The following is a 25361-nucleotide window of genomic DNA, read 5'->3' on the forward strand; positions in this document are numbered from 1 at the left end:
CCAGGCTCAACAGGAATAGAGTTAGTCTCCACCTACCACCATATGCATCCAACATAACATTCTTCACAACTTCTGCAATTATGATGGAATCCAACCATCATGAACATCTTTCCCTCCCCTCCCTGTTCTCTGGAGGAATCACCCTCTGTGTGACATCCTCATTGACTCACATCCATCCCCACTCCCACAGTTACTCACCCACATAACCACAAACAGCGTTACACCTGTCCCTACAATTACTCTCTAACCCTAACACTAATGGACTCCCTTCTAGTAAGGCAGTCTTTCAAATGTGTATCAACCAGTGTCATTTATTGTATCCAGTGCTACTGGTGTGCCCTCCTCTGTATCGGTGAGACTGAACAGATTGGATGACGCTGTCATCATGCACTTCGTTCTGTCTTCCACGCTAGCCAGGATCTCCCTGTGGCCACCTATTTTAATTCCACTTCTTATTCTCAAACCACCATGCCTATACATGGTGTCCTCCACTGCCAAGTTGAGGCTAAATACATAGTGGTGAAACAGACCCTCATATTCCACCTGGGCAGTCTCCAACTTGGTGGTATGAACATAGAGTTCTCAAACTTCTGTCCCTTCCCCTCCCCCTCTCATTTTCTCCTCTCCCCTCCTGATCTAACTGTTCCTTGTTAATGTTCTTTCCTGTCCCCCATCAACTCCATTTTTCCACCCACACACCCTCCCACTATTTCCCCTCTCCACCTCCCTCCCTTTATTCCACGATTGCCTTCCTCTTCTATCAGATTCTATCATCCTCATCCCTTTATCAGTTCCATCCATCACTTCCCTGCTTCGGACATCACTCCCACCCTCTCTGCTCCCTCATTCACCTATCACCCACCAACTCTTGCTCCACCTTTTCCTACTGGCTACCCCTCCTCTTTCTACCTTGACCCCAGAATGTTGCCTCCCCATTTCCCTCCACAGATGCTGCCTGACTTGGGAGACTCTCCAGAACTTGTTCCACATTCCAGTCTCAAATAAAGGCACAATGTTAGATATCCTCTAGTTTTCTGGTACCTCACCTGCAGCTAAGGAGGATACAAAAACCACTGCCAGGGGTTCTCTAACAGCAATTTCCTCCAGGCTTCCCACAACGTCTTCAGATGCATTTGATCAGATCTTGGATATTTATACATTTTTTGCACCTCAAGACTGGCAAAATCTCCTCTTTCATAACAATGATAAGCTTCACAACAACACTTTTCCCTAAATTTCCCAGCTCCAGTGAGCTTCTCCACAGTAAATATTGGCAATTAATCATGTCAGACCCCACCCATCTCTTGGGGATCCACATGAACAATTGCACAGATCCTTAACCTGACCAATTATCTACCTAGTTACCAAAATTCTCTACCTAGTTATCCCTTTGTTCTTAACAGAATTACAACAACTATATACAAGAGTAATACCATATAGGTAGCTTTAGTAAACACATATTACTGATTAGTGGAGAAATCAAATGATGGATAATTTCTAGAAACAGAATAGTTCCCTAAGCCAGGGACTGCGGCTGTATGCGTCTGCAGCAGCACAAAGCTCCTTCTCAAGTCTGTATGCTGTCACATTCTGCTTCTGCATCAGACTTGAGAGGTTTGATGTGATTCTGGCCCCCTCTACAGCCACTGCAGCTAAACAACAAGGCCAAGCACCCCATCAGCCCAGGCTTGAGAATGAGGTTCTGACAATCTGCAGCATGAATATTCATCAGACTATAAACCACCTCAATACTGCACAGTGCTCACGCCCAAAAATCAGAATCAGAATCAGGTTTATTATCACCGCATGTGACGTGAAATTTGTTAACTTAGCAGCAGCAGTTCAATGCAATAAATAGTCTAGCAAAGAGAGAAAAAAAATAAAATACAACATAATAATAAACAAGTAAATCAATTAAGTGTATTGAATAGATTTTTTAAAAATGTGCACAAAAAGAAATACTGTATATTAAAAAAGTGAGATAGTGTCCAAAGCTTCAATGTCCATTTAGGAATCAGATGGCAGAAGATTACAGAAAGTGGTAGACACAGCCCAGTATATCTCAGGCAAAGTCCTCCCCACCATTGTGCACATCTATAAGGAACACTGCCACAATAAAGTAGCATCCATCATTAAGGACCACCATCCAGGCCATGTCCTCTTCTCATTGCTGCCATCAGGAAGGAGGTACAGGAGCCTTAGGTCCCACACCATTAGGTTCAGGAACAGTTATTACTCTTCAACCATCAGGCTCCTGAACCAGCGTGGATAACTTCACTCACCCGAGACCTGAGCTGATTCCACAATATACAAACTCACTTTCAAGGACTCTGTAACTAATCTTACAGAAACATAGAAAACATAGAAAATAGGTGCAGGAGTAGGCCATTCGGCCCTTCGAGCCTGCACCGCCATTTATTATGATCATGGCTGATCATCCAACTCAGAACCCAGCCTTCCCTCCATACCCCCTGACCCCTGTAGCCACAAGGGCCATATCTAACTCCCTCTTAAACATAGCCAATGAACTGGCCTCAACAGTTTGCTGTGGCAGAGAATTCCACAGATTCACCACTCTCTGTGTGAAGAAGTTTTTCCTAATCTCGGTCCTAAAAGGCTTCCCCTCTATCCTCAAACTGTGACCCCTCGTTCTGGACCTCCCCAACATCGGGAACAATCTTCCCGCATCTAGCCTGTCCAATCCCTTTAGGATCTTATACGTTTCAATCAGATCACCCCTCAATCTTCTAAATTCCAACGAGTACAAGCCCAGTTCATCCAGTCTTTCTTCATATGAAAGACCTGCCATCCCAGGAATCAATCTGGTGAACCTTCTTTGTACTCCCTCTATGGCAAAGATGTCTTTCCTCAGATTAGGGGACCAAAACTGCACACAGTACTCCAGGTGTGGTCTCACCAAGGCCTTGTACAACTGCAGTAGTACCTCCCTGCTCCTGTACTCGAATCCTCTCGCTATAAATGCCAGCATACCGTTCGCCTTTTTCACCGCCTGCTGTACCTGCATGCCCACTTTCAATGACTGGTGTATAATGACACCCAGGTCTCGTTGCACCTCCCCTTTTCCTAATCGGCCACCATTCAGATAATATTATCAGTATTATCTATTTATTTCTTCATTTTATTTGCAGTTTGCTTTCTTTTGCAATTTAATTGTTTGTTAGTCTTTTGAGTATAGTTGCACATTGATGCTATTTTATTTGTTTTCCTGTAAATGCCTGCAAGAAAACGAAATCTCAAAGTCGTATATGGAGACAAATAGGTACTTTGATAATAAATGTACTTTGAACTTTGAAAAACAACTTGTTTTGTCCAGACACAAAACAAGTAGCACCCTCTATATATTGACTCAGGAAACTTTCCTGGACATAGTTCACAAATTTCACCCCATCTAGACCCTATCTTCTGCCTGTAATACACCCTCAACACATGACAACATATCTTTCTTACATAGTTTCATTTGAGGAGCTTTTTATTCTTCCTCAATAATGAAGTGTTATATTCCTTAACTAACAGTGCAATACTATCTCCTCTATCTTGCTTAAAAATTCTGTACTCTCGGATAATGCATTACTAGTCCTGCCTAGCTTTAAACCATGTGTCAGTGATGGGAACAATGTCGTAGCCCTATGTATTAATTAAAGCTTTCGTTAATCTATCCTGCTGGTTGAAATCCTTGCATTAAAATAGCTGCAATTATCTTTGTATATCCCTCATGTGCAATTACCTTTTCTCCTCTTGGTGACTATACCAACCCATCTGAACTTCTACTTCGAGCGTCATTCCTACAGACATTTATAATACAGGCATCATCAGTCTCCTTGGTTACCTTCTCATAAAAGTCAATCAGATTGTGAAACAATTTCCCATGTGCAATGCATGGTGATACTCCTTAATCAGAGCCTGTCTTTCCAAGTAATCATAAGTCCTATCCCTAAGAATTTTTTCTAATAGCTTCTCTACCACTGACGTAAGGCTCTCAGGCCTGCGGATTACTCGCTTATCCCTACAGCCCCTATTGACTATCAGAACATCATTAGCTCCACTCCAGTCTTCCTGTACCTCACCCATTGCGGAAAATGATAAAAAAAATCTCTCAGAGCTTCAGCATTCTCCTTTTTTGCTTCCCATTATAACCTGGAAAAGAATTCATTAGACCCTGGGGAGTCATCTAACCTAATGTCCATAAATATCTCTAACACCACCTCTTTAAAACATTTGAGACACTGCTCTTTAAATAGGTACCTTGTTCCTCAAACGTTGCAGAACCATATGCCTTCCCTACCTGTGTTGATTCAATGCACCTGGTTTGCTGCCTTGGGCGGACTGCTCTTAGGTGATAGTCCTGTAAATTTATTCTGTCTAACCATTAAGCATATTCCCAAATCCATGACATCAGTACTACAGAGAAATATTTGCATTTTTTAATATATTATCACATTTAAATACCACAACAAATAAATCGAAGTGTAATGACCTGTTCTGGTGCAGTAACCGCAGTATTCTATCTCAGCCATCTTCCATAAATATCAATGAGATCATCAAAACTGTGTTTTGTTAATTGAGGAAAAAAAACTTCCAAGAAATGTCTCTGATGTTCTTAAACCATAGATATTCTTCAATTCCACCAATGCCACAGGGTCAAGCAGTTCAGACTCTGATTAACATTTCATCCACTGTTGACATTACAAAACAGTTTTTCAAATGATGTCATCCACATGGAATTGAGTTTGGACTGGATTAATTTTCCCATCCTGAGCAATGCAACAATTAGTCTACTCAGCAGCACTTTCCAATCCTGACATTTTAAAAATAAGAACAAAATCATCTGTCTAGAGTTGAACAATGTATACTGAACTTAGTGGTCAGTATGCCTGTTATCTAAAATCCTTACAATAAGTAAATTGCTGAGGCAGATTATTAGGTGATCTTCTCTACACTGAAGATTTCATTCAATGTTGTGTTGCTCAGGTCCTCAGTGTATCCCATTCATCCCAAAGCCATATTTCTGCATTAGCTTGAGGCAGCCGCATTTCTGAGCCTTTTGTACACCTCTTCTGGGCTCAGCAAAGTTAGAATCTTCACCATCTTCTTACGTGACGTGGAACCCTTTAGAGGTCAGGAGATTAGTAAGAAACCAATAGAACATTAAATACCAGTTGATTACAAAACAATTACAATGAAACTAAAAAGCCCAACTAGAGAAAAAATAACTAATTGAATTGCAAGATTTAATTACACACTCACATCCAATGATCTAATCAAGTGGATAAAGTAGTTGGTTCGCTTATTTGCACAATTATAATTACCACTTCTGCATCCCGCTCCTAAACTAACCAGTGCTTTGCATTTTCATCATCCTACTCATGTCTTGAGCTCACAATCCTCATTCCTTGTTTTATCACAAAGATGGGGAAAAACTTTTCAAGCTAAGTCCAGTTGTCTTTCCAGAGAAGAAGTTAGGTAAATGAGAATTAGCAATCATGAAGCACCCTGACATCATAACTCCCTTTCATTTCTTTTTGAGCCTTGCACTGCTAACACCTAGGTACCAAGTCCAGTCACACATCATCACTGGGCAAAACGCTCTGATTCATGCTCAAGGGGAGGTTGGGGTCAACACTGAAGACTGTGTGTGAGGCCAAAATTGATCTACAGAGAGCATTTGAAATGATATTCAGTACTTTTCCAAATTTATTTTTGATACTACTTGCAATAAATATATTAATTTGCTACTTGGTTAATCTGTGAGCATTAATTAAGGGCTGGATGAAAACCGGAGGAGAGAGGTACAGGATCTGCTGATGACGGGGGTAGAGGTTGGAGGGAGGTGAATGAAACCTGTCACATAGAGGAGCTGACTGGCTGGCTTCTTCGCTGCACACTGTAATCATCATCTTCACTAATCCCATCGTCAATATCTTCACTAATCCCATCATCCTGAGTCAAAGGAGAGTGTGCTAGTAGAGAGGGGCATCTCTTTTCACTTCCTCAGGTTTTCATTTGACTTCAGGTAATGCTACGGGAACTTATATGACCCCTGAATGGAATTCAGAGTGGACCTGCCGGGATGTTCAAACATTACAGTACTTGTGAAAACAAAGCAGTAGTTTAATGTACGAGAAGCTTTTGTGAAGATCTTCCCTCTTGAACTTGTCACATCAATTTGCCAGAAAGGCCAAGAGTGTTAATCCAAACCTAAACGGGAATGGTACCGGAGGATTGGAGGGAGGCGAATATTGTTCCCTTGTTCAAAAAAGGTAGTAGGGATAGTCCGGGTAATTATAGACCAGTGAGCTTTACGTCTGTGGTGGGAAAGCTGTTGGAAAAGATTCTTAGAGATAGGATCTATAGGCATTTAGAGAATCATGGTCTGATCAAGGACAGTCAGCATGGCTTTGTGAAGGGCAGATCGTATCTAACAAGCCTGATAGAGTTCTTTGAGGAGGTGACCAGGCATACAGATGAGGGTAGTGCAGTGGATGTGATTTATATGGATTTTAGTAAGGCATTTGACAAGGTTCCACACGGTAGGCTTATTCAGAAAGTTCGAAGGCATGGGATCCAGGAAAGTTTGGCCAGGTGGATTCAGAATTGGCTTGCCTGCAGAAGGCAGAGGGTGGTGGTGGAGGGAGTACATTCAGATTGAAAGATTGTGACTAGTGGTGTCCCACAAGGATCCGTTCTGGGACCTCTACTTTTCGGAATTTTTATTAACGACCTGGATGTGGGGGTAGAAGGGTGGGTTGGCAAGTTTGCAGATGACACAAAGGTTGGTGGTGTTGTAGATAGTGTAGAGGATTGTCAAAGATTGCAGAGAGACATTGATAGGATGCAGAAGTGGGCTGAGAAGTGGCAGATGGAGTTCAACCCGGAGAAGTGTGAGGTGGTACACTTTGGAAGGACAAACTCCAAGGCAGAGTACAAAGTAAATGGCAGGATACTTGGTAGTGTGGAGGAGCAGAGGGATCTCGGGGTACATGTCCACAGATCCCTGAAAGTTGCCTCACAGGTGGATAGGGTAGTTACGAAAGCTTATGGGGTGTTAGCTTTCATAAGTCGAGGGATAGAGTTTAAGAGTCGCAATGTAATGATGCAGCTCTATAAAACTCTGGTTAGGCCACACTTGGAGTATTGTGTCCAGTTCTGGTCACCTCACTATAGGAAGGATATGGAAGCAATGGAAAGGGTACAGAGGAGATTTACCAGGATGCTGCCTGGTTTAGAAAGTATGCATTATGATCAGAGATTAAGAGAGCTAGGGCTTTACTCTTTGGAGAGAAGGAGGATGAGAGGAGACATGATAGAGGTGTACAAGATAATAAGAGGAATAGATAGAGTGGATAGCCAGTGCCTCTTCCCCAGGGCACCACTGCTCAATACAAGAGGACATGGCTTTAAGGTAAGGGCTGGGAAGTTCAAGGGGGATATTAGAGGAAGGTTTTTTACTCAGAGAGTGGTTGGTGCGTGGAATGCACTGCCTGAGTCAGTGGTGGAGGCAGATACACTAGTGAAGTTTAAGAGACTACTAGACAGGTATATGGAGGAATCTAAGGTGGGGGCTTATATGGGAGGCAGGGTTTGAGGGTCGGCACAACATTGTGGGCCGAAGGGCCTGTAGTGTGCTGTACTATTCTATGTTCTATGTTCTAAATCAGAAAAGTGAACCACAAAATGCACGAATATTGAGATGACTTTGCCTCAATATCCTCCTCCTTTCTGGCTGAGCAGCCAATGGCTGATGCCCATTTCGTCTTTTTTGAGCAGTAATTAAGATGTTAAGAGGTCACCAATATTTTCTGTAGTGGTTTCTGTCTGTGTGTGTGTGTGTGTGTGTGTGTGTGTGTGTGTGTGTGTGTGTGTGTGTGTGTGTGAGAGAGAGAGAGAGAGAGAGAGAGAGAGAGAGAGAGAGATAGAGATAGAGAGAGATGTTGTCATTATAAATTAGTATTTCTTGTATGTATTTACCATGGAAAGTTAATAGTGATGTCTTGGAGAGAGTCCACAATACAGAAAAGGAGGTGCTGGAGGTCTTAAAACAAGAGCGACCCAGGTTCAATTCTTGCTGCTGTCTGTGTGGGATCTGTATATTCTCCCCATGACCGTGTGATTTCATCACACATTCCAGTGGAGTATAGGTTAGGAGGTGGATTGGTTATATGCGTGGAACTTGGCGGCATGGACTCATTGGGGTAGAAGGGCCTGTTATTGTATTGTATCTTTAAATTTAATAAATATACATTAGATAAATCCCTGGGACTTGGTCAAGTGTATCCCAGGACATTGTGAGAAGCTAGGGAAGAACTGAAGGACTCTTAGGAGAGATATTTGTATCATTGTTAGCCACAGGTAGGTTCCAGAAGAATAGAAGGTGGCTATTGTTATGCCTTTGCTCAAGAACGGGTGTAAGGAAAAGCCTGGGAAATACAGACTGGTGAGCAAATTATTGGAGGGGATTCAAAGACAGAATCTACATACATACATACAGAAAGTCGAGGATTAAGTAAGGAGAGTTAATGTGGAGAATTGTGTCTCCTGAATCTGATTAAAAATTTTGAGGGGATGAACAAGAAAATATGAGGGCAGTGTGGTAATTGAGTTTAATTGAGATAAATGTGAGGCGTTGCATTTTGTTAAGTCATATGTTAGGGCCTTGGGATGTGTTACAGAACAGAGAAACCTAACGATATAGGTACACTGAAAGTGGCATCACAAGAGACAGGATGGTGAAGATGATGTTTGTTATGCTGGTCTTCATCAGTCAGGATACTGAGTACAGGAGCTGGAATGTCATGTTGCAGCTATAGAAAATGCCTGTAAGACCAAATATGGAATATTGGGTATAGTTTTGGTTGTCCTGCTATAAAGGGGATGTCACTGAATTGGAAAGGGTGCAGAATAGATTTACAAAAATGTTGCTGGAACTGGAGGGTTTCAGTAGTGAAGTGAGGCTGGATAGTCTTAGACATTTTCTTCTGTAGAATTAGGGTGACACTATAGAAGTTTATAAAACCATAAGGGGTATAGAAAAGGTGAATAGCCACCATCTTTTTTCCCAGGGTAGTGGGACTCCAAAACTTGTGGGTGTAGGTTTAAAGAGAAAGGGGAAGGATTTAAAGGGACCCAAGAGGAAACTTCTTCACAGAAGGTGGTGTACTGAGGGTGGACAGCCATGGAATGAGCTGCCAGAGAATGTGGTAGAGGCAGGTACAATAACAGCATTTAAAAGAAATTTGGATCGGTACAAAACAGAAAAGATTTAAATGGATATTGCCCAAATTCTGACAATTTGAACTAGCTCAGTTTGTCAATTTGGTCAACAGGAAGGAGTTGAGCTGAAGAGCCTGTTTTCCTGCTGTATAACTCTATGACATAGCAAAGCCATTCACTGTTCTTGTTAACAGTGACACAGACCTGAAGCAATTCAAAGTTCTGAGTTTGCAAGAAACAAATCAATAAGCAGCTGGCAGTGATTGGTTATCTTATCTGGATCCTTCCATACCAATATTAACAATATATCAAAATTTCCATTTGCTTAAATCTTGCTGATGGCATTGGCACAGCTGAAAGGTATGTTGTTGCTATTGAACACAGAATAGCACAACAGACCTTTCGGCCCACAATATGTGCCAACCATGACACCAAACAAAATGACACATTTTCCTGCAAATGGTCCATATCCCTTCATCCCCTACTTATTGCTTCTCATATTGCTACCTTTCTGCTTCCATCACCTCCCCAGAAGCACATCCCAGACACCTAACACACTAAATAGACAACAATTGTCTTGTAAATTTTCTTTAAATGTTTATTCTCTCACCATACATTTTCTTTATCACCCTATCTACACGTGTTGCCATTTTCAGGGAACTATGTACTTGTACCCTAAGGTCTCTCAGTTCTACAACACTCCCCAGAACCCTGCCATTTACTGTATGTCTGTGCCTGATGTGTCTTCCCAAAATGCATTACTTTGTACTTACCTGAGTTAAATTCTATCTGCCAATCTCTTGCCCATAATCTACCTAATTTTGTAAACCTAGATAACCTTGTTCACTGTGCAGAATACTACTGATTTGGTGTCATTCAAAAACTTACTAATCATGCCCACCACTATTCTCATCCAACACATTAGTACACAGTATGTGACAAACAGGGAACCCAGCACTGATCCCTGTGGCGTGATGCATGTAGGTACCTATGAAATAGGAAAAATGTGACAGGCGGTCCTATAACGCAAACACGAGGAAATCTGCAGATGCTGGAAATTCAAGCAACACACATAAAAAATGCTGGTGAACGCAGCAGGTCAGGCAGCATCTATAGGAAGAGGTACAGTCGACGTTTCGGGCTGAGACGCTTCGTTAGGACTAACTGAAAGAGGAGATAGAAAGTGATTTGAAAGTGGGAGGCCGAGGGGGAGATCCGAAATGATAGCAGAAGACAGGAGGGGGAGGGATGGAGCCAAGAGCTGGACAGTTGATTGGCAAAAGGGATATGAGGCTAGAGAAGGGAGAGGATCATGGGACGGGAGGCCTAGGGAGAAAGAAAGGGGGAGGGGAGGCCAGAGGATGGGCAAGGAGTATAGTGAGAGGGACAGAGGGAGAAAAAGAGAGAGGAAAATAAATAAATAAATAGATAGATAGATACATAAATAAAAAAATAAATAAGGGATGGGGTACGAAGGGGAGGTGGGGTATTAACAGAAGTTAGAGAAGTCAATATTCATGTCATCAGGTTGGAGGCTACCCAGACGGAATATAAGGTGTTGTTCCTCCAACCTGAGTGTGGCTTCATCTTTACAGTAGAGGAGGCCGTGGATAGACATATCAGAATGGGAATGGGACGTGGAATTAAAATGTGTGGCCACTGGGAGATCCTGCTTTCTCTGGCGGACAGAGCGTAGGTGTTTACGGTTTCCCAGTCTGCATCAGGTTTCGCCAATATATAGAAGGCCACATTGGGAGCACTGGACGCAGTATATCACCCCAGCCGACTCACAGGTGAAGTGTCGCCTCACCTGGAAGGACTGTCTGGGGCCCTGAATGGTACTGAGGGAGGAAGTGTAAGGGCATGTGTAGCACTTGTTCTGCTTACAAGGACAAGTGCCAGGAGGGAGATCAGTGGGAAGGGATGGGAGGGGGACGAATGGAAAAGGAAGTCACGTAGGGAGCGATCCCTGCGGAAAGCAGAAGGGGGGGGAGGGAAAGATGTGCTTAGTGGTGGGATCCTGTTGGAGGTGGCAGAAGTTACGGAGAATTATATGTTGGACCCGGAGGCTGGTGTGGTGGTAGGTGAGGACAAGGGGAACTCTATTCCTGGTGGGGTGGCGGGAGGATGGGGTGAGAGCAGATGTGCGTGAAATGGGACAGATGCGTTTGAGAGCAGAGTTGATGGTGGAGGAAGGGAAGCCCCTTTCTCTAAAAAAGGACATCTCCTTCATCCTGGAATGAAAAGCCTCATCCTGAGAGCAGATGCGGCGGAGACGGAAGAATTGCGAGAAGGGGATGGCATTTTTGCAAGAGACAGGGTGGGAAGAGGAATAGTCCAGGTAGCTGTGAGAGTCCGTAGGCTTATAGTAGACATCAGTAGATAAGCTGTCTCCAGAGATAGAGACAGAAAGATCAAGAAAGGGGAGAGAGGTGTCAGAAATGGACCAGGTAAACTTGATGGCAGGGTGAAAGTTGGAGGCAAAGTTAATGAAGTCAACGAGCTCAGCATGTGTGCAGGAAGCAGTGCCAACGCAGTCATCGATGTAGCGAAGGAAAAGTGGGGGACAGATACCAGTATAGGCTTGGAACATGGACTGTTCCACATAGCCAACAAAAAGGCAGGCATAGCTGGGACCCATATGGGTGCCCATGGCTACGCCTTTAGTTTGGAGGAAGTGGGAGGAGGCAAAGGTGAAATTATTAAGAGTAAGGACTAATTCCGCTAGACGGAGGAGAATGGTGGTAGAGGGGAGCTGGTTAGGTCTGGAATCCAAAAAGAAGCAGACAGCTTTGAGACCTTCCTGGTGGGGGATGGAGGTATATAGGGACTGGACATCCATGGTGAAAATAAAGTGGTGGGGGCCAGGGAACCTAAAATCATTGAAAAAATTTAGAGCATGAGAAATGTCACGAACGTAGGTGGGAAGGGATTGAACAAGGTTGGATAAAACAGTGTCGAGGTATGCAGAAATGAGTTCGGTGGGGCAAGAGCAAGCTGAGACAATGGGTCTACCAGGACAGGCAGGTTTGTCGATCGTGGGTAGGAGGTAGAAACGGGAAGTGCAGGGTGTGGGAACCATAAGGTTGGTAGCACTGGATGAGAGATCCCCTGAGTTGATAAAGTTAGTGATGGTGTGGGAGACAATGGCCTGGTGCTCCTTAGTGGGGTCATGATCGAGGGGTAAATAAGAGGAGGTATCCGTGAGTTGTCGCTGTGCCTTGGCAAGGTAGAGGTCAGTGTGCCAGACTACAACAGCAGCCCCCTTATCGGTCCTATAAGCCAATTTTAGGGAGCCATGAGATAAATTAAAATGTAAAGCTTCAAAAGTAATAATCTCAGGAAAGGATTAGGCAAGTATGGAATGGGACAGGCTGATTTTTGGCAAAGGTGTACTTGGTAAGTGGGAGGCCTTCAAAAGTGAAAGTTTGAGAGTACAAAGGTTGTATGTGCCTGTCAGAATAAAAAAGGTAAAACTAACAGGTGTAGGAACCTGAGTTTTCAAGACATACTGAAGCCCTAGTTAAGAAAAAAATAAAGAGGTGGAGTACAGGTATAGACAGGTAGGAACAAATGAGGTGTTTATGGAATATAAGAAAAGAAAGAAATCAGTAGAGCTAAAAGAAGGCATGTGGTTGCCTTAGCAGACAAGGTGAAGGAGAATCCTAAAGGATTCTACAGATATATTAAGAACAAAAGGACTGCAAGGGACAAAATTGGCCCTTTGGAGGATTAAAATAGCCAGGGCTGTAGCAGAGATATTTAAATCATCCTTAGCGACAGGTGAGGTAACAGAGGATCAGAGGATAGCCAATGTTGTTCTGCTGTTTAAGAAAAGCTCTAACATAAACCAGGAAATTATAGGCTGGTGAGCCTGACATCAGTAGTGGGAAAGTTATTGCAAGGTATTCTATGGGACCGGATATATAAGTATTTGGATAGATGTGGACTGAGTAAGGATAGTCAGCATGGCTTTGTGTGTGGTAGGTCATGTCTAACCAACCTTGTTTTTTAAGGAAGTTATCAGCAAAGTTGATAAAGGCAAGGCAGTGGATGTTGTCTACATGGATTTTAGCAAGGCATTTGGCATGTCTACATGGGAGGTTGGTCAAGAAGGTTCAGTCGCTTGGCATTCTAGATGAGGTAGTAAACTGGATTGGACATTGGCTTTGTGAGAGAAGCCAGAGAGCGGTAGTAGACAGTTGTGCCTCCGACTGGAGGCCTGTGACAAGTGGAGTACCACATGGATCATTGCTGGGTCTATTGTTGTTTGTCATCTATATTAAAGATCTGGATGATAATGTGGTTAAGTGAATCAGCAAAATTGCGGTTGACACCAAGACTGGGGGTGTAGTGGACAGTGAGGAAGACTATCAAAGCTTGTAGTTGGATCTGGACCACTGGAAAAATGGACTGAAAAAATAGCAGATGGAATTTAATGCAGATAAGTGAGAGGTATTGCACTTTGGTAGGACCAACCAGGGTATTACACAGTGAATGGTAGGGCACTGAGGAATGCAGTAGAATAAAGGGGTCTGGCAATACTAGTACAGGTCGACCTTCACTAATCCGGCACCACTGGGACCTGAGGAGTGCCAGATTAGTGAAAATGCTGAATTACAGAAGGATCACATTAAACATAATCAGTGCAGGATTATTGAAGGAACCGGATTACAGGTAGTCGGATATAGTGACAGTCGACCAATACATAATTCATTGAAAGTGGTATCACTGGTTGATAGCGTTGTAAAGAAAGCTTTTGGCACATTGGTCTTCATAAATCAAAGTATTTACAGGAGATGGGATGTTATGTTGAAGTTATATAAGACATCAGTGAGGCCTAATTTGGAGTATTGTGTGCAGTTTTGATCACCTACCTACAGGAAAGATGTAAGTAATGTTGAAAGAGTACTCAGAAAATTTACAAGAATTTTGCAAGGTTTGGAGGACCTGGGTTATATGGAGAGATTGAATAGGTTAGGACTTATACATAGAACATATGTTTAAGAAAACTATATTTTAAAAACTTTTTTTTCTACCAGTTATATGGAAAGATTGAATAGATTAGGACTTTATTTCTTGGAATGTAGAAGACTGAGAGGAGATTTGATAGAGGTATACAAAATTATGAGGGGTATAGAAAGGCTAAATGCAAGCAGGCTTCTTCCACTGAGGTTGGATGGGACTACAACCAGAGGCTAAGGGTGAAAGGTGAAAAATTTAAGGGGAACACGAAGGGAAACTTCTTCACTCAGAGGGTCATGAGAGTGTGGAACAAGATGCCAGCTCAAGTGGTGCATGTGAGCCCGATTTCAATGCTTAAGAGAATTTTGGATAGGTATATAGATGGTAGGATAGGGGTATGGAGGGTTATAATCCCGCTTGCAGGTCGATGGGAGTAGGAGTCTAAATGGCTTGGCATGTACTGAATGAGCCAAAGGGCCTGTTTCTGTATGGTACTTCTCTATGACTCTATGAATCAGGATTGCTACCTGTGCCACCTAGTAGCCAGAGTAGTAAGAACAGCAGAGTTAGAATGAATATGTGGATTAAATCGTGATATAGGAAGGAGAACTTTAAATTCCTGTGGCATTGGAAGCAGTTCTGGGGGAGATGGACCAGTACAAACCGGGCAGTCTATATCTGGGTAGGACTGGGATCAATGTCCCAGGGGCATTGTTTGCTAATATTGTTGGAAAGGGCTTAAACTGATATGGCGGTGGGATGGGATCCCAGGGAGAAAGACAAGAGGGAAGCAATGCAGAGACCAAAACAAAAGTTAAGAAAAATATCAGAGTGGAGTACAGAAAAGTCAAATGCAAAGGACACAAATAATACTCTTCTCTAACAGCATAACGAGTGTAAGGATACGTTACCTGATTGCCCATTGATTTCGAAACAAGGTCAATGAACCTGTGGCCCAAAGGGGTATGATTTAGTGGCCATTACAGAAACATGATTGCAGGACAGAATTGATTGAGAATTATATATCCAAGGATATCAGGTAACACATTAGGATAGGCAGGAAGATAAGGGAGGTGGGTAGCAATCTTCCTTAAGGATGAGATCACAGTGATAGTGGGAGATAGTATAAAATCTGAGCAGGATGTTCAGTCCACTTGGGTAAAGTTTAGGAATAGTAATGGGGAAAAAAGTCCTGATGAAGGATGTCAGCCTTAAGTATCAATTTATTTCCATAGATGTTGCCTGACCTGTTGAATTCCTCCAGCATTTTGTGTATGTTTCACTGGTGGGAGCTGTCTATAGGCCACCAAATAATAACATTAGTGGCACAGGCAATAAGCAAGAAATATCTGAAACAAGAACGGAATGGCAATTGTCATGGGAACATTAACTTGCACATAAATTGGGCAAATCAATTTAGTTCAGGCAGTCTTAAGGAGGATATTAAAGAATGCATCCATGATAGGTTACTTAAACAATGTGTTAATTAACCTACAAGGGAAAATGCTATCTTAGATTTGGTCCTGTGCAATGAGACAGGTAAAATTAATAATCTTGTAGTTAGGGATCCAGTAGCAGATATCTGCTCTCAAGATGGTAAATAATCTATTTGTCCTTTTACTTATAATAAAAATCAGGAAAGCAGGTCTGACACTCAGTTGCCCATTCCAAGTGGGTTTATGATAGAGCAACACCATCAGACAAGAAAATAAAGTGCACGTGCATTGGAAAAACAATAGCTATACTTTATTTTAAAGTATATGTAATCTCTCACATCACATCAGGTTGATTTGCAATGCTGTGGGACACAAAATGCAACAACAGTATCTCCTGACCATCATTGAGCACAGAGACCACACTCTCACAGTGGAGGTAAATGGAGCCTGTGCCTCTCATGTCGAAGGGGATAACTTACACAGTCTGCATGTAAGATGTTTCTGAATCAAAACTGACCTTGTACAGAACAACTTCACTTTTCCGTAACTGTAACAGCTTGGCAAGGTAGCTAATTAGCTCTGCGTTGGCCTCTCCATCAGACGCTGGAGCTGCAATAGCCACACCAACTGTTTCTTCTGACACATCTGTGGAATACAGGGTGCATTCTGATCACCATTAGCAAGCATTTCCTGTGTCAGTAGGCTACACACTGGGAAACAGCTTTTCGTCTTAAGATGGAAAGGTCTACAAATCACATTAACTAATAAGAACAAAACCAAATGTCAAGATTATGTTACAGAGCTTAAATATGAAGTGCAGAAGTTAGCACCTACTCAGTAGAATTTAAAATGAACCAGTTACTTCCATGCCTATAAATAATCAGAATGTTGCAAAACTTGCTGACTGAAAAATGAAAGTGCAGTCACAGCAGTGCATTCTCTTCGACAGCTTGCCAGAAACACACATGGTGACCAAAAGTTTTAAAACAGAAATAGATTCAGGCCTCATGTCGCTAGAGATCTGTCCTTGGCATCTTCCTTATTCTTGGTTTCACATGCTTTCCCTCCTCACTTATTCTTCCTGAAACTTTTTGCAGCTGTGATGGGAAAGTGTCATGTGCATATTAGAAGTTAATTATTTAACATAGCTCACCTGTTATAGCACTTTTTTTGGCTCCAGGTTTAGCATGAATGGCCACCAGAACAGAACGGCTCTTATCAACCTTAACTGGACCATGAGGTACTGATATTCTGGAGACTTCAGCTTTCTCTTTGTTCTAAGGAATATAATGTGATTTTTATTATTCTACCTTTCAAGATTTGAAATATTTCCAACACAATTCTGTGAATCTGAGATATCTGTATTAATGCCACTATGTAGAACATGGAGGTTCTCTCGGAGGTTTGCTGTTGTGTATTTTGATGAAAATTTTCCACAATGGAATCTCAGTGACGAAGCCATTAGAATAACTGGCACACGACTCTAGGGACTTGTGTTCAATATTGACTTTGGATGTTACCTGTGATGAGTTTGTACACACTCCCTGTAACTGTGTTCAGTGCCTCGATGGGCCCCAGTTCTCCCTCCCATTCCAAAGTGTCAGTAAGTTAAATGGCAACACTAAATTAGCCCTTGGTGTAGGTAAGTGGCAAGAATCAAAGGGAAGCTGAGAGGGTTGAATTGCAGAATTATTGTGAATAAGGCGATGCAGGATGTGATTGATCTACTTTGACCTTTAACATAGTAAATATTAGGAGTTGTAGGATAGGTGACAAAACACTTAATTAAGCTTTAAGATGCCTTAAAGGAAAAAGGTGGGGTAAGGCTTTGTGCCTCCAAGAATCTGTCCCTGTCTTCTTATTTCTCATCTACTGAAGGTATTATCTGTTTCCACTGTACGATACAAGGTCTGCCCCATCACTGTGTTTACATTGTCAACAACTCAGAAACTACTGGAAACCCAAATCTTTTGCCCCACTAAAAGTTATGTTCCTTTATGTTCCTGGTGGTTAACCTTTAGGGTATCCTGCATGAGGACCCCCAAGTCCCTTTGCACTTCCGATTTTCGAATCTTCTCCCCATCTAAATAATAATCTACCCGATAATTTCTTCTTCCAAAATGTACAACCATACATTTCTCAACATTGTATCACATCTGTCATTTCTTTGCCCACTCTCCTAAACTGACCAAGTCTCTCTGCAACCTTTCCGTTTCTTCAACACTTCCTGCTCCTCCCTTATCTTGGTGTCATCCGCAAACTTAGCCACAAAACCATTTAATCCATAATCTAAATCATCGATATACATTGTAAAAAGAAGCGGCCCCAACACCGACCCCTGCAGAACACCACTAGTAACCGGCAACCAATCAGAATAGGATCCCTTTATTCCCACCCTTTGCTTTCTGCCTATCAGCCAATGCTCCACCCATTTCAATATCTTTCCTGTAATTCCATGGGCTTCTATCTTATTAAGCAGCCTCTTATGCGGCACCTTATCGAAGGCCTTTTGAAAATCCAAATACACAACATCCACAGCTTCTCCCTTGTCAATCTTATTTGAGATTACCTCAAAAAATTCCAATAGGTTGGTGAGGCAGGATCTTCCCTTCATGAAACCATGCTGGCTTGGGCCTACCTTGTCATGCACCTCGAGGAATTTCATAACTCGTCCTTGAGGATCGACTCCAATAACTTTCCAACTACCGATGTCAAACTAATAGGTCTGTAATTTTCTTTTTGTTGCATCCCTCCTTTCTTAAACAGTGGAACAACATTTGCGACCTTCCAGTCCTCTGGAACCATGCCAGAGTCTATTGATTCCTGGAAGATCATTTCCAACGCCTCCACAATCTCCAAAGCCACCCCCTCAGAACCCGTGGGTGCACCTCATCCGGTCCGGAAGACCTATGTATTCTTAGTCCATTTAGCTTCCCAAGCACTTTCTCTTTAGTAATCTTGACTGTACCTAATTCTATTCCCTGAGACCTCTGGCTATCAGGCATGTTGCTAATGACTTCCACTGTGAAGACCGATGCAAAATACTCATTCAGTTCCTCTGCCATCTCTTTGCTACCCATTATAATTTCTCCAGCATCATTTTCAATCAGTCCTATATCTACCCGTGTCACTCTTTTACTCTTAATATATTTAAAAAAACCTTTAGTATCCTTTTTTGTTAATTGCCAACTTCCTTTCATAATTCATCTTTTCTTTCCTTTTTTTGGTGTGTGCCTGCGAGCATGCGAGTCTGTGTGTGTGCGTCTGCGTGTTCGTGATGATGTCTTTTTCATGGCTTTTACAAGGCGCAGAGCGAGAAAGAGACTGTGTAGCGCGCCACTTCTCATACAGATATTTTCGCAGTATTTTTCCCTTTATTTTACGAGGTCGAGTTGCGATCTCGACATTCAACACTGCACGGATGGAAAGCGGACTGGTTTCGAACCCTGGAACCTCCACTCCCAGGTCCGGCGCCAATGTCATTGCGCCACCAGCCAGTCCCATCTTTTCTTTCCTAATGACTTTCTTAGTTTCCTTCTATAAGTTTTTAAAAGTCGCCCAGTCCTCAGTTTTCCCACTACTTTTTGCTTCCTTGTACACTGTCTCTTTTGCTTTTATTTTAGCCTTAACCTCTCTCGTTAGCCACATTTGTGCTGTTTTTTCATTCATGATTTTCTTTTTATCTTGGAATATATTTTTCCTGCACTTTCCTTATTTCTTGTAGGAATTTCATCCAATTCTGCCCTACTGTCCCTCCACCGAGCTTACTTGGGCCAGTTCCTCTCTCATACCACTGTAATTTCCTTTATTCCACTGAAATATCGACACATCTGATATCAGCTTCTCCTTTTCAAATTTGAAATTGAACTCTATCATATTATGATCACTACTTCCAAGGGGTTCCATTACCTCCAGCTTCCTAATCGCCTCAGGTTCATTACACAGCACCCAATCCAAAACAGCCGATCCCCTGTTGGGCTTATGGACAAGCTGCTCCAAAAAGTCATCCCGCAGGCATTCTACAAATGGGAGGTAGGTTGCGGGGTGAAGGTGTTGATCAGCCTTGCTGCTTGGGGAATATAACTGTTTTTCAGTCTGAAAGTCCTGGCATGGATGTTATGCAGCCTCCTCCCTGCTGGGAGTGGGACAAACAGTTCTTGAGCTGGGTGGGTAGGACCCTTCATGATGTTACTGGCTATTTTCTGTTCAGAATAACCTGAGTACGGAAGGAACAGTCACAAAGAAGAGATTCATTTCAGTAAACTAACTTCAGTGTTATAGTGGAGGCTCCACCACATCCTGAGCAACTTGCAAGGGAACTGTACAGGCCAAAGCCATTTAGTCTGTTTGAAAACCAGGGCAATTTGTGGCCCGAATCAAAGGCAGAGCTAGAACTATGGGGAATTAACTTGCAGTTATTACTAAATTGTTAAAAGCTGTGAAAGATTGCTAGGGTATTATATTTTGCAGCATTACTTATTTTATTGAGATACAGCGCAGAATTGACACTTCTAGCCCTTTGAGCTGCGCTGCCCAGCAACCCCTGATTTAACCCTAGCCTATTCATGGGACAATCTACAATGATCAATTAACCGACCAACCGTTTTGAATTTTTTTTATTTTAAATTTATTTAAATCTTGCATCCATCCACAATATGAGGGAGTAAAAATCACTGTGTAAAAACCAGTACGTCTTTGGACTGTGGATGGAAACTCCAGCACCCGAAGGAAACCCACGGGTCATGGGGAGAGCATACAAAATTCCTTATGCATCCTATGATAATCCAATATCATAATCCTTTTGTAGGTTTTTTGCAATATATTATGTTTGTAGCGTAGGATTTTGTGAATAAAATAAGCAAGTCAGTTTACATGTTTAACAAAACCCATTGCCCTTTACTTCCAATACGAATAAGCCAAAAGCAGTTGCCTTACATTGACATCATTACGTCAGGCACAATAAAGTGAATACAGTAACTCAATCAACACACATCAAAGTTGCTGGTGAACACAGCAGGCCAAGCAGCATCTATAGGAAAAGGCGCAGTCGACGTTTCAGGCCGAGACCCTTCGTCAGGACAGTAACTCAATGATGGTGTTTGTAAATGATGTAGAACAGTTTCCATTATGAACAATACATGTCAACTGTCACCCATTCCTTGACCCTACAGTACTACTTCATACAATAGTTGCACTGCTTTATATAATAGTTATAGTAGTTTATAGCCTCTGACTATCCACACGATCAATGCCTCTCATCATCTTATACACCTCTATCAGGTCACCTCTCATCCTCTGTCGCTCCAAGGAAAAAAGTTCACTCAACTTATTCTCATAAGGCATGCTCCCCAATCCAGGCAACATCCTTGTAAATCTCCTCTGCACCTTTTCTATGGTTTCCACATTCTTCCTATAGTGAGGCGATCAGAACTAAGCACAGTACTCCAAGTGGGGTCTGACCAGGGTCCTATATAGCTGCAACATTACCTCTCGGATCCGAAACTCAATCCCACAATTGATGAAAGCCAATGCACCGTACGCTTTCTTAACCACAGAGTCAACCTGCGCAGCAGCCTTGAGTGTCCTATGGACTCAGACCCCAAGATCCCTCTGATCCTCCACAATGCCAAGAGTCTTACCATTAATACTATATTCTGCCATCATATTTGACGTACCAAAATGAACCACCTCACACTTATCTGGGTTGAACTCCATCTGCCACTTCTCAGCCCAGTTTTGCATCCTATCAATGTCCCTCTGTAACCTGTGACAGCCCTCCACACTATCCACAATACCTCCAACCTTTGTGTCATCAGCAAATTTACTAACCTTTCCCTCCACTTCCTCATCCAGGTCATTTATAAGATTCACAAAGAGTAGGGGTCCCAGAACAGATCCCTGATCACCACTGGTCACTGGCTTCCATGCAGATTATGACCTGTTTACAACTACTCTTTGCCTTCTGTGGACAAGCCAGTTCCAGATCCACAAGGCAATGTCCCCTTGGATCCCATGCCTCCTTACTTTCTCAATAAGCCTTGCATGGAGTACCTTATCAAATGCCTTGCTAAAATCCACATACACTACATCTACGGCTCTACCTTCATCAATGTGTTTAGTCACATCCTCAAAATTTCAATCAGGCTCGTAAGGCACGACCTGCCTTTGACAAAGCCATGCTGACTATTCGTAATCATATTATGCCTCTCCAAATGTTCATAAATCTTGCCTCTCAGGATCTTCTCCATCAACTTACCAACCACTGAAGTACGAGTCTTTGGTCTATAATTTCCTGGGTTATCTCTACTCCCTTTCCTGAATAATGAAACAACATCTGCAACCCTCCAATCCTCCGGAACCTCTCCCGTCCCCATTGATGTGGCAAAGATCATCGCCAGAGGCTCAGCAATCTCCTCCCTCACCTCCCACAGTATCCTGGGGTACATCTTGTCCGGTCCCAGTGACTTATCCAACTTGATGCTTTCCAAAAGCTCCAGCACATCCTCTTTCTTAATATTTACATGCTTAAGCTTTTCAGTCCGCTGTAAGTCATCCCTACAATCGCCAAGATCCTTTTCTGTAGTGAATACTGAAGCAAAGTACTCATTAAATATCCCTGCTATCTCCTCCGGTTCCATACACACATTTCCACTGTCACACTTGATTGGTCCTATTCTCTCACGACTTATCCTCTTGCTCTTCACATACCTGTAGAATGCCTTGGGGTTTTCCTTAATCCTGTCCGCCAAGGCCTTCTCATGGCCCCTTCTGGCTCTCCGAATTCCTTTCTTGAGCTCCTTCCTGCTAGCCTTATAATCTTCGAGCTCTCTATCATTACCTAGCTTTTTGAACCTTTCGTAAGCTCTTCTTTTCCTCTTGACTAGATTTACAACAGCCTTTGTACACCACGGTTCCTGTACCCTACCATCCTTTCCCTGTCTCATTGGAACTTACCTATGCAGAACTCCACGCAAATATCCCCTGAACATTTGCCACATTTCTTCCGTACATTTCCCTGAAAACATCTGTTTCCAATTTATGCTTCTAAGTTCCTGCCTGATAGCCTCATATTTCCCCTTACTCCAATTAAACGCTTTCCTAATATGTCTATTCCTAACCCTCTCCAATGCTATGGTAAAGGAGATAGAGTTGTGATCACTATCTCCAAAATGCTCTCCCACTGAGAGATCAGACACCTGACCAGGTTCATTTCCCAATACCAGATCAAGTACAGCCTCTCCTCTTGTAGGCTTATCTACATATTGTGTCAAGAAACCTTATTGAACACACCTAACAAACTCCACCCCATCCAAACCCCTCGCTCTAGGGACATGCCAATCGATATTTGGGAAATTAAAATCTCCCACCGTGACAACCCTGTTGTTATTACACCTTTCCAGAATCTGTCTCCCTGTCTACTCCTCCATGTCCCTGTTACTATTGGGTGGTCCATAAAAAAACACCAAGTAGAGTTATCCTTTTCCTGTTCCTAACTTCCACCCACAGAGACTCAGTGGACAATCCCTCCATGTCTTCCTCCTTTTCTACGGCCGTGACACTATCTGTGATCAACAGTGTCACACCCCCACCTCTTCTGCCTCCCTCCCTGTCCTTTCTGAAACATCTAAAGCCTGGCACTCGATGTAACCATTCCTGCCCCTGAGCCATCCAAGTCTCTGTAATAGCCACAACATCATAGCTCCAAGTACTGATCGACACTCTAAGCTCCTCCGCTTTGTTCATAGTACTCCTTGCATTAAAATAGACACATCTCAAACCATCGGTCTGAGCGCGTCCCCTCTCGATCATCTGCCTATCCTCCCTCACGCACTGTCTCCAAGCTTTCTCTATTTAGGTACTGATTTAATCTGTATGAACAGTAAGCAAGGAGGCTTTTCAATGTACTTCACTACATGACAATAACAAACCAATTCCAACCCCCTACTGAGTACCTCTCTCCTACAATTCTGCTAACGCTTTACTGAGGACAATTTACAGCAGCCATCTAACCCACCATATCTTTGGCAGCACCAAAAAGTCAGGACTGAATCCATCTCTGTGGAATTGAGAGGCAGGAGGGCTAAGAGCTGTATCAATCCACGACTCTGCTCATGTTCTGCTCAAACCCAGCTACACCTTTGTTATCTATATACTAGACTAACTACTTGTCCATAATACCCCCATTCTATTCTCAGTAAGCAAGGCTGCCCCTATGCTATTCCAATCACCCAACACCCACACTCAATTGCCCACAATGGTGCCCAGCTAAGCAATGTAGTGATTTAAAAATCTCACATTGGGTTTCAAACCTTACATTGGTCTCACCTCTTCCTCCCTTCATTCATAGAGAAGTATAGCAAAGAAACAGGCCCTTCACCCACTTCGTTCAAGCTAAAGCCATTTAACAGCCCCTTCCATCGACCTGCACTGAGACCATAGCCCTCCATACCCCTACCATCCACATACCTATCCAAAGCTCTCAAGCCTGCACGCATCACTTTTGCTGGCAGCTTATTCCACACTCTCACGACTCTGAGTGAGAAAGTTTCCCCTCATCTTTCCCTTAAACTTTTCACCTTTCACCCTTAACCTATGACCTCTGGTTGTAGTCCCACACATCTTCAGTGGAAAAAGCCTGCTTGCATTTACCTGATCTATTTTGTATACCTCTATCAAATCTCTCAATCTTGTACATTTTAAGGAATACAGTCCTTACCATTCAATCTTTCCATATAACTAAGGTATTCCAGAACCGGCAAAATCCTTGTAAATTTTCACTGTACTCTTTCTACTTTACTTACATCTTTCTTGGAGGGAGGTAACCAATACTGTACACAATACTTAAAGTTAGGCCTCAGCAATGTCTTGTACAATCAGAATCAGGTTTATTATCGCCGCAATGTGACGTGAAACTTCAACAAAAATCCTTGGCTCTTGTACTGAATACATTGTTTATGAAGACCAATGTGCCGAAAGCTTTCTTCACGACTCTATCTTTTAATTTCCAATTGTAACTTAAAGTAGCTTTTTTTTGTTTACAGCTACAAAAAAAAACAAACAAATTTCACGCCATGTGTCAGTAATAATAAACCAGATCCTGGGGTCAGACATGAGCACCACAGTTCGAGGCCTCACTCCCGCACGCCCTCATATTACAGAATTTCCCCATAGGCAACACTTTATCCGAAAACGGGGACTAACCCATGCAGCAATTCCCTCCCCGAACCCCCACCCACCATACGCCTTTGCCTGGACCGCGGCATCGCCCTATCGCCCAGCTCAGCACGGAGACCCCGAACTGCGAGGCGCCACCACCACGGCATCAGCCAGACCCCGGCTTGCGCGTGCACATTGCCGGTGGCGGGCCGGGCCCTGGCTCGCGCGTGCGCAGTGCCGAGCAGCGTCTGTCGTCCTCCTGTCTCCAGCATCCCCGGGTTAATCTAGCACTTGGTGTGTCTTTTTACTCGAGATCCTCTGCAGCCTTTTCTGTCTTCATTCTTTGTATTCAGATTATTTTGCAATTCAGGCCAACATTCTGTTTACCTTCTTAATTTCAAAGCTACACCTGCTTGTTAAATATCCGGTAAAGTATTTCGAAGTTTACTCAAGTTACTCTGACCATTAACGGCATTCAAACGGTCTCTATTTAAAAATACTTAAGCATTCCATTTTATCATCAGCAAAATTTCTCCACCAAAAATTTATGGATCATTGAGATCTCTTCCGGGGAAG

General features: G+C 42.8%; 1 protein-coding gene across 1 annotated transcript; it reads right to left on the reverse strand.

Moving 5' to 3' along the window:
- Positions 1 to 4407: 4407 nt before the first annotated feature.
- c13h15orf40 (chromosome 13 C15orf40 homolog) lies at positions 4408 to 25057 on the reverse strand. The gene is made up of 4 exons (XM_063065106.1): positions 24866 to 25057; positions 16783 to 16906; positions 16147 to 16274; positions 4408 to 5127 (listed from the first exon to the last, which is right to left on the reverse strand). The coding sequence occupies exons 1-4, from the start codon at positions 25055 to 25057 to the stop codon at positions 5032 to 5034; spliced, it is 540 nt and encodes a 179-aa protein (XP_062921176.1). The 3' UTR covers positions 4408 to 5031.
- Between the last annotated feature and the right edge of the window lie 304 nt (positions 25058 to 25361).

Source organism: Mobula hypostoma, chromosome 13 (genome assembly GCF_963921235.1).
Source record: "Mobula hypostoma chromosome 13, sMobHyp1.1, whole genome shotgun sequence".
NCBI classification, from domain to species: domain Eukaryota; kingdom Metazoa; phylum Chordata; class Chondrichthyes; order Myliobatiformes; family Myliobatidae; genus Mobula; species Mobula hypostoma.